The 13638-nt window shown below is 42.4% G+C and overlaps 1 protein-coding gene across 1 annotated transcript; it reads right to left on the bottom strand.

Annotated features, from left to right (window-relative positions):
* Positions 1-5: 5 nt before the first annotated feature.
* On the bottom strand, positions 6-3411 carry LOC123651901 (ubiquitin-like). Its single transcript, XM_045577895.1, has 2 exons — positions 3115-3411; positions 6-11 (listed from the first exon to the last, which is right to left on the bottom strand). The coding sequence occupies exons 1-2, from the start codon at positions 3409-3411 to the stop codon at positions 6-8; spliced, it is 303 nt and encodes a 100-aa protein (XP_045433851.1).
* Between the last annotated feature and the right edge of the window lie 10227 nt (positions 3412-13638).

The following is a 13638-nucleotide window of genomic DNA, read 5'->3' as shown; positions in this document are numbered from 1 at the left end:
CACGGCTAAACCTGAAGGACAGAATGTCATGCTGAGAGTAAGGCTTACTGAAGATTCAGGCTAATTGCATGAATAGCTAAAACTAGAATTACCCAGCAAAACTCCCTCCGCCCCCTACTTTCTGCATTCAAGGGATTCCTGTTCTAATGTCAATCCCAAATGTCCCCCTCGTTTGCCTCCCCTCCGCAGGGTTCCCCTGGACACACTGCTCCTAGCACTTCACTAGCCTGCCCCGGAGCCCTGGCTCAGATAGGAGCCTGAGAAAGGGATGTGGAAAACAGCTCCAATCTGGATTACAGACTCAGTGGCAGTGCCGCCCAGACAACTTCTGCCATTTCTTTGGAAAAAGCAAAAACTAAAGTCAGCAAGAGGGTTGCCTTATCTCTGTAAATAAAAAGCTTTTGCTCCAAGCCAGTGGGTTTTGGGGGAGGGCAATAAGTCCCAGTTTGGAAGCAGATCTTACGCATTCAACTGGGCAAATGGTAGGGCGAGAGGTCGTTCCCCAACCCACCTCCACTGCCTTAGGGCTCTTCCAGCACCCGGAAATTGCTTAATGTCCTTTTATTGTGTGTGTGTTTTTTTTTAAATATATATATATATTATTGTTTTTTTACAGAGAGGAAGAGAGAGGGTTAGAGAGTTAGAAACATTGATCAGCTGCCTCTTGCACACCCCTACTGGGGATGTGCCCGCAACCAAGGTCCATGCCTTTGACCGGAATCGAACCTGGGACCCTTCAGTCCGCAGGCAGATGCTCCATCCATTGAGCCAAACCGGTTTTGGCGCTTAATGTCCTTTTAAACAGAAAGTCAGGAGCACCAGAAAAGTGAACCTGAGAGGCATTATTGGTGAGCCTGGGGGTCCACCACCAGCAGGAGGTGCTGTGTAGGTTTAGGGAGCAATCCACAGCCACATACTGCTTGCTTAAGGTGTCCCTTCTAGAACAAATTAACCAGCTGTTCCTGGGCAGGGCAACCTTTCCTCGAAGCTTGAAGGAAATAATTTCATTCTGGGAGAAAACCATGTGAGGGACGAGAAGGAGCCTGACTGTCTCACCTGGGATGACTCTAAGGAGGAAATAAATGCCCACCCCAGACCTGGGAAACCGGTTTTGTTTCCTTGCTCAATCTGCCAACCGTTTTTGTAACCAGTTTTGACCAAAGGGCACCTCAGATTCAGTCCTAAAATGCCAGTTGCAATCCTTGTGAGTGGAAGGTACTGGAAGCTAAATATCATGATCACACATGTACCTACCGTCTAAGCCCTAGCAATGTTCAGCACTCCTGAGCCCACCCCTAATGGGTGCGCAGGTGGATGGCAGTATTCTGCATCACACTCTACAGTCTCAGGGGGAGGTCTGCAGGGCCACCTCCCTCCACCTCCACAGGGAATGTCACTTGCTCACCCAAAGGCAGATCCAGCCCAGGGCCCCAGTGTCAACCTTGATGGACGGCAACAGGACTCAATAGCTCCTATCCCGTATGCTTAGACAGCAGCCTTTGCTGTCCTGCTGTGGATCCAAGTCTACTAAGTGGACTCTGACTTTGTTCTCGAGGATGGTTTCAGAAGGAAGTGGCCCACTCAAGGGGAAAACCCATCCCTGTTCTGGTTCTCCAGGTCCCCTCCATTTTTTTAGGAGCAAGGTATTCGGTCTACAGAGAAGTCATTCCACAGAGATCCAGGCCCCTAGCATATGGCACCCAGGACCTTTTACTCAGAGATTACTTCATTCATGAAAAGGCACCGAAAGGCCTCCATTCCCACTGGTGGCTCTTGTGAGAGCATCTCTAACAATATATATATTGATTTCAGAGAGGAAGGGAGAGGGAGAGAGAAAAACATCAATGATGAGAGAAAATCATTGATCAGCTGCCTCCTGCACACCCCCCACAGAAATCGAACCGTAACCTCCTGGTTCATAGGTTGACACTCAACCACTGAGCCATGCTGGTCAGGCAGCATTTCACTTCTGACAAAGATTTCCACAGGTTCCTGTTCTTTTTGGCCGCTGAGTGTAGATTTCCAGTACACATAGATGCTCTGGCTGGATAGTCACCCTCTTTTTGCAAGTTGTCACAAGGGTCTTTCCTGGCAGGAGGGAGGGCATCCTGGCAGGGAGGACTCTAAGGATGGCCAGGGAGTGACTTTCTGCTGCAGATGCACTTCCCCCTGCCGATGTGGGCATGTGATACTTGGCCTGCAGCCCCCACGGTGGGCAGGCACACAAGCCCTCCCTACCACTCACCCGCTTGGGCTCTATTTTTTTTTTTTTTTTTATATATATTTATTTATTTATTTATTTATTTTTTACAGAGGAAGGGAGAAGGATAGAGAGTTAGAAACATCAATGAGAGAGAAACATTGATCAGCTGCCTCCTGCACGCCCCCCACTGGGGATGTGCCCTCAACCAAGGTACATGCCCTTAACCAGAATCAAACCTGGGACCTTTCAGTCCATAGGCCGACGCTCTACCCACTGAGCCAAACCGGCTAGGGCTAGGGCTAGGGCTCTGTTTTAATCATGCTGTGTACCTACTCTCCTCTCTTCCTGTTAGAGATTAAGAGACCAGGGCCCACTTACTATTTTCACTTTATTTTTTAATCCTCAACTGGGGATATGATTTTCATCAGTTTTACAGTGAGGGAGAGAGAGAGAGAGAGAGAGAGAGAGAGAGAGAGAGAGAGAGAGAGAGAGAGAGAGAGAGAGAGAGAGAGAGAGAGAGAGAGAGAGAGATCCATTGGTTGTCTCCCATACGTGTCTAACTGGAACAGAAACCAAAACCTAAGTTTGTGCCCTGAGGGGGAATTAAACCTGAAAACTTTTCGGTGCACTCGTCCACACTCCGACCAACTAAGTCACCCAGCCAAAGCCACCTACGTAATTTTTGACTGGAGAATTATTGATTTCAAAAATAAAAATATGAATGAGACTGTATAGTAACGGTAAACGGTTCATAACTCTTATTTTATTTATTCTTTTCCAGTCAGCAGAAAAGCAAACTTTATTGGGGCCCCAGGGCCACAGGGTTCTGGCAAAAGGCCGCCTGCACCGAGGAGGTGGTGGAGGGGCCTTAGTTAACGTCCTTGGGGCACAGGTTGCTGGCGTGGCCTCACTTCCTGCAGCAGTTGGCAGCGCGGGGGGGTGCAGACAGCCCCGAGCTGGCCGAGGGAGGGCTCCATGACGCCCCCACGCAGACGAGGCACCAAGTGCAGGGTGGCCTCTTTCTGAACGTTGTAGTCTGAGAGAGTGCGGCCATTCTCCAGCTGTTTGCCGGCAAAAATCAGGCGCTGCTGGTCAGGCGGGATGCCCTCCCGGTCTTGGATTTTGGTTTTGATACTCTCAGTGGTGTCACTGGGTTCGACCTCGAGGGTGATGGTCTTGCCAGTCAGGGTCTTCACAAAGATCTGCATCTCTGCGTCTGCTGCCTGCCTTCTTGAAGAGAAAGAGCACATAACTCATTTAATTAAACAAGGTTTAATTAAATAATTAAAAGATAAGTTATGGCCCTCGCTGAAGTGGCTTAGTTGGTTGGGGGTTGTCCCACACAGGTAAGGTTGCTGGTTCAATTCACGGTCAGGGCACATGGGCACATGCCCAGGTTACAGGCTTGGTACCTGGTAGGGGCCATGCAGGAGGCAACTGGTCGATGTTTTAAAACACATGTGTCAAACACAAGGCCCTCGGGCCAAATCCGTCCCGCCAGGCCTTGCAATGTGGCCCGCACCTCGCTGTCATCACTGCACTCCGCTGCGTTTCCATCACAATGACAGTTTATGACTGTTCAGTAAACCATTCGGCCCGCGATTTAGGCTGGATTTTAGATTTTGCCCCCTTCTCTGATTGAGTTCGACACCCCTATTTTAAAAAATGATAGGTTGCCCTAACCAGTTTGGCTCAGTGGATAGAGCATTGGATTGAGGACTCTCAAGGGTCCCAGGTTTGATTCTGGTCAAGGGCATGTACGTTGGTTGCAGACACATCCCCAGTAGGGGGTGTACAGGATGCAGCTGATTGATGTTTCTCTCTCATCGATGTTTCTAACTCTATCTCTCTCCCTTCCTCTCTGTAAAAAGTCAATTAAAAAAAAAATATATATATATATATATTAAAAAAATTTTCTGGATGATCACCAAATTTGAACTATACATTGGTTGGTACAAGTTAAGTATAATAAAATAGTTTGAGTTTAGTCTTTAACATTAGGTTTAAACGTTACATCCTTTTAGCGATACATCCCATAAATAGAAAGGACCCACCGCTCACTTCTCCAGGACAACCGGAGGTAATGGCAGGCACAGGGACCTTGCTCCTGTTCAGATAGATGATAGAAGTGGGGTGCCTCTGCTCACCTGACAAATAAGGACCCAATTTCTCTTGTTTTATTGGCAGCTCATAGGCTGACAAGACCACCTCAGCACCTTAACCTGTAATCAGTGTGTACTACTACTCTTGAGAAATTAAAAAAAAATTCTGCTTGGAAAGGTTAGAAAACCAACCAACCACTGATGGCTTTAACTGCCTTCTTTGGCGATCTCTCTTCCTCTCTCTTCCTTATTGGGCATCAGAAGAGCACGAGGGAGTTAAAGCTCACTGTGTCTTACTCATACTATAAGTTCTATGAGTAAGGACCCACTCATTCAAAGGAAAAAGTGCCCAAAAGTAGGAAGTTAGTCCTTAGTCAGCCAAATGTGCTCAAACACTAGGAAAACAGTTTTGAGTTCTCCTAAACAACTCTTCAATCAGTGGCAAACTAAAGCTGAATCTCAGACTAGTTTTAACTTTATAGGAATGAGAGTTATGATCTTCAACTCCGTGTGAAAGTATAGATGATCCTCACAAATGTAATGCTGAGCAAAAAGAAGCTCATCACAAAGGAGTCCAGGCAAAACTATTCTTGCCACCTGAAGTCAGGATAGTGGGTGTCCTTGGTGGAGAGGTGGGGTTAGGGATGAAAAGAGAGCCTCCAGGGATGTTAGCAAGGTCAGCTTCATGGGCACAGGGCCCTGGGCTTAGAAAGACCCTGCAGTTGATTTAAAGCTCTGCTGTCACCATCTCAAAGTTCTTAATAAAATCTGAACATTGCACTTTCATTTCTCACTGGGCCCTGTAGGTCCTGAGTATTAGTCATGTTCTGGTTCTTAATCTAGGTGTTGAAATTGTGAATATTCACCAAACTGTACATAATTTTGTTTGACATGAGTAGAGCAAGGATGATGGGCCAAAAGCCCTGAAAAACTGGGAAAACAAGAACCTCGCCCCTACGGTAACCTATCCTGCCCTAGCATGTCACCTGGTCATGCAGTTTATTTTATTTTATTTTATTTTTTTAAAATATATTTTATTGATTTTTTACAGAGAAGAAGAGAGAGGGATAGAGAGTTAGAAACATCGATGAGAGAGAATCATTGATCAGCTGCCTCTTGCACACCCCACAATGGGGATGTGTCTGCAACCAAGGTACATGCCCTTGACCGGAATTGAACCCAGGACCCTTCAATCCGCAGGCCGACGCTCTATCCACTGAGTCAAACCGTTTTCGGCTGGTCATGCAGTTTAGATACCCTGACCTTTTCCTCCCTAAAGATAACATTTACCACCTGGCTCCCAGCTTGCTTCTAAAAAAAAGGATAACATTTAGGCCTCAGTTCCTCAAGACCAAATACACTGAGTGGCCAGATTATTATGATCTCTGAATGCATAATAATCTAGCCACTCAGTATATATATTAGAGGCTCTGTGCATGAATTCGTACATGAGTGGGGTCAGACCAGCCTGGCCAGGGGGAGAGGACATGGGGAGTTGGCTGGTTTGCCTGCTGGTTGAACTCCTGATCGAGGGGGCAATTTGCATATTAGCCTTTTATTATATAGGATATACACTGAGTGGCCAGATTATTATGCATTTAGAGATCCTAATAATCTGGCCACTCAGTGTATATTGACTAACGGCACTGACCAATCATTGGTGACCATGACCCTGAAGAGCACACCTGGAAAGCTAATGAATATTTTATTAAGACCCTCCCCTAAAACCTCTCCAAAAATTTCCACCTGCAAGAAAGAGATAAATATACTCAGAACAAAGGACCTAGTGCATGTTATCCAAAATCAGGAAAACAGCCGGGACTGGTTTGGCTCAATGGATAGAGCGTCGGCTTGGGGACTGAAGGGACCTGGGTTCGATTCCAGTCAAGGGCAAGTACCTTGGTTGTGGGCATATCCCCAGTAGGGGGTGTGCAAGAGGCGACTGATCGATGACTCTCTCTCATCGATGTTTCTAACTCTCTATCTCTCTCCCTTCTTCTCTGTACAAAATCAATAAAATATATTTAAAAAAAAATCAGGAAAACAATATAAGGGAATAAATCTAAGATCTAGTTCTTTGGGGGTACGAGAAAGCAAACAATAAAAATGATAAATCAGGCTCTGGTCAGGTAGCTCAGCTGATTAGAGTATCATCCCAATACATCAAAGTTTCTGGTTCCATCCCAGGTCTGAGCTCATACAAGAATCAACCAGCCGAAACCGGTTTGGCTCAGTGGTAGAGCGTCAGTCTGCGGTCTGAAAGGTCCCAGGTTCGATTCTGGTCAAGGGCATGTACATTGGTTGTGCAAGAGGCAGCTGGTCGATGTTTCTCTCTCATCGATGTTTCTAGCTCTCTCTCTCCCTTTCTCTCTGTAAAAAAAACAATAAAATATATTTTTTTAAAAATGAATCAACCAATAGCCAAAACCAGTTTGGCTCAGCAGATAGAGTGTCGGCCTGCAGACTGAAATGTCCCAAGTTTGATTCTGGTCAAGGGCATGTACTTTGGGATGCAGGCACATCCCCAGTAGGGAGTGTGCAAGAGGCAGCTTATCGATGTTTCTCTCTCATTGATGTTTCTAACTCTCTATCCTTCTCTCTTCCTCTCTGTAAAAAATCAATAAAAATATATTTTTAAAAAAGAATCAACCAATAAGTGAATAAATAAATGGAATAATAAATTAATGTTTATCTCTTTTCTTCCCTCCCTTCTAAAATCAGTTTTTTTAAAATAATAAACCACTAGCAAATATAATAAAAAAAGACAAAACAAATATTTAAATTAGGAATGAGAAAGGATTTATAATCATGGGTACCGAGGAAATGATAAGAAATACAAGGGAACACTTTGCCCAATCATATGCTAATACAACTTAAAATATAAGTGCAATGGGTAATACTCAAGGAAATGTAGATTACCAATAGAGACTCAAAAAAAGTAGGAAAAAAAAATCAGGTAAATTGTCATGAACGAAAGCTGTTAAAAGATATATCTTAAAAATATAATGAGCAACTTCTTTCAGGCTTTTAGAGAATCAGCATTTTTCATTAAAGGTATCGAAAAGCATAGAAAAAGAAGTAAACATTCCAGTGTTTCATGAAGCAAAATTAAGAGAAATTCTAAAAATTTGGTAGAATTTAATATTCATTCTTCATATTGGTAAAAGAAAAAAATAATACTTATTTAATATAGCAGATGTAAATCCTGGGCACATGACACATATATGCATACACATCTACCACATCTATCCCTATTTTTTTTATATATATTTTATTGATTTTCTACAGAGAGGAAGGGAGAGAGATAGAGAGCTAGAAACATTGATGAGAGAGAAACATCGACCAGCTGCCTCTTGCACACCCCCTACCGGAGATGTGCCCGCAACCAATGTACATGCCCTTGATCGGAATTGAACCTGGGACCCTTCAGTCCGCAGACCAACGCTCTACTGCTGAGCCAAACCGGCTTCGGCCACATCTATCCCTATTAAAGTCAGCAGCAAGACAATAATGCTCATTCACTTCCTCTCCTATTTTTAGCACCATGTTCTAACCCCCTGAGCTAAGTGGCCATTAGATACCTTTCCCATTATTTAATGTTGTTCTGGAAGTGCTAGTTAATACAATTAGACAATAAAACAAAATAAGAGTCATGAACACGAGGAAGTGTGATGCAGGCATTAACCAATCTGGTTTCATTTTCTTCATCTGTAAGATGTGAATAAACGTACCTCTCTCAACAAATTCTGTAAAGATTAAATATATAAAGCATCTGGCTCAGAGCCTACCATATCACTAGCACTGTACCTTTCTGAGCCCCCTCAAAGGCACCCAGCTTTCTGTAGTCCTTTGGACGTTTCTCATACTCTGACCTATATAAAGGTAATGGGGAATGGGTAGGACATGGATGGTGCTTGAACATAGTAGGCACTCGGTAGATGATTGCCAAGTAAAGTCGTTATCTGCACTCAAACTGTTCATCCTGATTGCTATGCTTTTCCACAAACACATTTATGCCACCAATCGCCTGATTGTATCACACACTATTGGGTAGTCTCTAACCAATTACTTACTAGATGAGCTCATCTCTCAATCCTGTCTGAGCTGAACCAGACCTTTTACAGAACTTTAAAACTGACTCACCACTGAGTCATCAAAACACAGAGTACCCAAACACAGTCCTGTTGCTACACAAAAGACCAGCATGGGATGTCTGCTCTATCTCCTCTCCTTCTCCTAATGACATAGGCAGGGCCCAGCACTCACTGGAGGGAGTCATCACATCTTTTGTGCTGCCGTGATCCGAACAAAGCTGATTTAAATAATCACAGCGCAGCCCACAAACAACTGGCAGACCTCGTGGACATTGAGGTCATTTCCTGTATATGTCATTGACTCAAGAGAGGCAATTAATCAATTATCCGAATGTGTATTGAACACTGGCATTCTGTTGGGCACTCCCTTATGACTCTTCCTATTTATAGCATTTCCGTGGTGACCTTTTCAGTTATTGAAACTCATTAAGAATACAGACAAAAGCAGCCATTGGTGCTTCTGTACAAGACATAAAAAAGGGATATTGGAGAAAACGGGGCCGCTGGGTTCCATTTCAGCCTAAAAGAGTTTTAAGAGAACAAATAGAAGCATGTTTTGGCTAACTGCTTTGCAGAGCTATAGTTTTAAATAAGTTGGCTAAGAACTCTCTTATTTACGAATGATATGCTCAGTGATCAGTATTTTCTCTTGGGGAAGTTTTGAGGTTAGTATTTCTGCCACAAGGCAGACTGATTGCAGTGGACTATCAGGTCTTTCAAGTTTGGGGACCTATGTCAGGGCTGAGATAACTGGAAGCAGGCCTGAGGGCTTCTTTCACTAGTAAGACTGATTATGTACAGACACAACTTTTAAGTACCCTAGCATGGTTTCTCATAGCTGAGGACCCCATGCAAGAAGTGAAAGACAATCTTAGATCCTCAAACTTTTTGCATATAATCTATACAACTGATATAATCCATACCTAAAAGATTTAATGAAATCTGCCCTTGATCTACTTTATATAAGTATTAGAAGTTATACATGGAAATAGTATATCAGTAGTGCTTAACGATTATTTAGGCATGGCAAGAAATATAATATTGTATTTTTACTTCATTAAAGGACAAGCTCTCAACTGGTCACTTTTCCTGAGCTGTGCTTTTCAAGTTCTTATGATATCAACACTATTTGTTTTGATTTGGTTATCTTCTCTGGTTACAAAGTCATTAACAAGTGTGGATTGTTCTCAAACAATAGTATTATAATTAAAAGCACACGTAACATTATTGAACACTTATCTGTAAGGGACAATGCTAGTCTGAGACTTAATCCACTGAAGAACTAAAGAGGAACTGGACCTGATTATCCAGTATTATATTCTCTGGCTGAGCTGGTAAACATGTACTGAAATAGTCAAACAACATCATCCATCAGAGGGTGTTAAGACAAGTAACAGAGAAGGGAAATCTATACCTGGGAAGTCAAACAGGAGCAGCGGTAGAGCTACCACATTCCAGCCTGTGATCTGGGTGCCTGGGGCCCAGCGGCAGTTGGTAATCGGCAGTTAGAGGTGGGGAGAAGGCCCAAACCAACAGAAGAAAGGTAAAGATAACAAGCAAGATGAAGAAAGATGAACTTAAAAAAAAAAATTATTTATTTATTTATTTATTTATTTTTTAGCATATTTGGTATTTAAATGAAAAACAGATTTGACCAACATGACTTTTTTTTTTTTAAAGGTTACCTGTGATAATCTCTCTTTAAAAAATATGTATTTTCAAAGTATTTTTTACAGAAAGGAAGGAAAGGGTTAGAGTTAGAAACATCGAGAGGGAAACATTGATCAGCTGCCTCCTGTGTGCCTCCCACTGAAGTCTGAGCCTGCAACCAAGGTATATGCCTTCCACAATCTAACTCGGGACCTTTCAGTCAGCAGCAGCCTGACGCTCTATCCACTGAGTCAAACTGGTTGGGGCCCAACATGTCTTAAAAAAAAAAAAAAAAATTAGAGATCTATTAGAGTAGGTTCTTGTTTAGAGACAATTATTTTTTCTCCAGAATCAAAAGCGTAAACTAGAAAAAAAAAAAAATTCAGCTTTGGGTAAAGCCTGGCTAGTTTTATGAAACATTCCTATAGACTGAAAAATTAGTTTATAGTTATGAAGGACCTTTCATTCAAAAGTGCATTATTATGTTAATAATATGCACATATATTCATGTGCTTGTATAAAAAGTATTTGAGAGGGTGGTTTAGGAATCTCAATCACAAATCTTTAGGGCAGCCGAAACCGGTTTGGCTCAGTGGATAGAGCCTCAGTCTGAGGACTGAAGGGTCCCGGGTTTGATTCCGGTCAAGGGCATATGCATTGGTTGCAGGAACATCCCTAGTGGGGCGTGTGCAAGAGGCAGCTGGTCGATGTTTCTCTCTCATCGATGTTTCTAGCTCTCTATCCCTCTCCCTTCCTCTCTGTAAAAAATCAATAAAATATATTTAAAAAAAAAACAAACCCAACAACAACACATCTTTAGGGCAGAAATCTTGCTGTTTTTGCTAAGTAAGGTGAATGGGCTGACAATGGTGGTATTACAGTGCTAAGTCATCTGTCCTTCAAAGGGAACAAACAGGTTTAGTTTGTTCTGCCAACACCGAGAGGCAAATTTTTAATTCAGTTATCACAACATTACCACAAGCTGGTGGATTCTGCAAAACTTGCCTAGCAACATTACAGTTAGAAATAACTCCGAGTAGAGAAAAAACAGGAAATTTGAATTAGATATGCCCTAGGGTGTATTACAGTACAGTGAGTGCTTACTCAGAATCAAGACATTTAAAAAAAATCAGAGCAATCGATTTTCAGTTAGGACGCTGCTGCAATCAAGCCATACATTGTGCCATGTTCTCAGCTGGAGGAGGCAGGGCCTAGGTTTCTTACTCATTTGGGCACTTTTGTCTTAAGGAACACAAGATTTTTATTCAATTATTCCAGAAACATTAAGTACCTTCTCAGGGGCCAAGGGACACTGCTAGTTGCTGAATCTCTAACAACAAAATGCGATCTCAGCCCAGGGTGGGAGGGAAGGCAGTGATCAAAGTGTGTATAGTCCATGCCAGGTGTGGTGGAAAGTCTGGTGCATGGAATACACACACACACACACACACACACACACACACACACACACACACACATTATATATATAAGGGAGAGTGAGAGATAGAAACATCAATGATGAGAGATTCATTGATTGGCTGCCTCCTGCACGCCCCCAACTGGGGATCGAGGCAGAAACCCTGGCATATACCCTGACCAGGAGTCGAACAGTTACCTCCTGGCTCATAGGTGACATTCTACCACTGAGCCACCCCAGCCAGGCTGGGATATTATTTTTACCTTGAAGTGAATAAAGTCAAGGAAAGGTTTTAGAGAGGAAATGGTTCCTCTGAGTCTAGTTTTCAACTTTTAAAGAAATTCCTCTTTCCCCCATTCTATACATTTGTTGGGAATTTACCTCTCCTCTTCTTTGCGAGGTCCTAGGTGCCAAGAATTCAAAGGACTAGGACTGTGGACCAGGAATTCTTCCCTTCCCATCCAGAACCCTGGCCCTTTTGCCCTAGCTTACTTCAAGGACCTCCCAGTTTAGGAAGCAGATAGGTGGCCAAATTAAGAGTAAAAAAAAACCCCACAAAAACACAAAAAACAATAAATGTTAAAAGAGTGTTTACCTCCAGAAAGGAGACTTGGGCTGGGGGCTGAAGGGGTAAGTGGGAGACTTCTGTACCATTTGAATTTATATTGAGATAAACCAATAAATATGTAAGGACTCTAGTATCACTAAGGAGATTTTGAGTACCTAAGCCACATCGGTAGACTGCAACAAGTAGAAAAAGTCCCTACATTCAAGGGATTTCATCTTCTAGAAGGGGATAGTAATAACACCTGTTATGACAGGTATAAGCCTGTTAAGGAAATAGCAATAGGGGATAAAGGATTCCTATGTGGGAGGGGCTTAGGAGCAACGATCTAGTGGGGAAGAGGTGTCTAAGAGGCTTAACATTTCCATTAACTTAGGAAGCAAGCATAGTATTTTTACACACAACTCATATTACAGATTAATAAAGAGTAGAAGTTTTCTAAATGGTTTTTATTTAACTCCCATAAAATGGGGAAAATGTCAACTATCCACATAAAAAAAAAAATAGGTGTAGGAATTAGCTAAAGAACATGTAGTTATAACCCATATATGCAGACAACAGTGTGGTGAAAGGAAGGGGAACAGGTGGAATTGGACAAAGGGAGAGTTATGGGGACATCTGTAATAATGTCAACAATACAATAAAGTTAAAACAATTTGTGATCAGGGATTGAAGAAGAGTAGGCACTGAAGGGAGGGTGCCAATGCACCTTCTTGAAACACACAAAAGGATAGACTTCCTGTTTCCCAAGAGTTTAAAATTGAATTTGGATTAACATGCAAAAAAGATGTTTACTCATCAGTTAGCAAATGCTTGTAGAAAACATTGGTTCACCCTTCACTGTGTCTTCAGGGAATTCCCCACATGCTAAGTGTTTCATTATTAAAAATCCAGCTTGAGCCCAGCTGTTGTGACTCAATGGTTGAGGGTGGACCTGTGAACCAGGAGGTCACCATCCTATTCCCAGTCAGGGCAGTGCCTGGGTTATCGGCTCCATCCCTGGTAGGGAGTGTGTAGAGTCTGCCAATCAATGATTCTCATCATTGATGTTTCTATATTTCTCCCCTTCACCTTTCCTAATATCAATAATATATATATATATATATATATCTATATTAAAAATCTAACTTGAGTTTAGCCTTTGAAAAGTGTTCAAATTACATATATAGCAAAGTGTTAATATTCATAAAGTGCTACAATAAGAAAACCAAAACAACAAAACTACATAACATACTTTTTAAAAATATATACATTTTATTGATTTTTTAGAGAGGGATAGAATTAGAAACATCGATCAGCTGCCTACTGGGGATGTGCCAGCAATCAAGGCACATGCCCTTGATTGGAACTGAACCTGGGACCCTTGAGTCCGCAGGCTGACTTTCTATCCACTGAGCCAAACCAATTAGGGCTACATAACAAACTTTAAATACCCACTGATGTCCAAAATTCATGAAGAATGTATGCTTTTATTTTTTTGAAATGTTTTTATTGATTTTAGAGAGGAAGGAAAAGAAATATCCATGTGAGAGTTGAATTCCCAATCTCTCTGTGCACTGGATGATGCTCAACCAACTGACCCGCAGTAGCCAGAGCACGAAAAATGT

The sequence above is a fragment of the Pipistrellus kuhlii genome, unplaced genomic scaffold (assembly GCF_014108245.1).
Source record: "Pipistrellus kuhlii isolate mPipKuh1 unplaced genomic scaffold, mPipKuh1.p scaffold_m20_p_9, whole genome shotgun sequence".
NCBI lineage: Eukaryota > Metazoa > Chordata > Mammalia > Chiroptera > Vespertilionidae > Pipistrellus > Pipistrellus kuhlii.
Note: the sequence above shows the minus strand (reverse complement) of the source record. Positions and strands in the feature narration are given on the sequence as shown.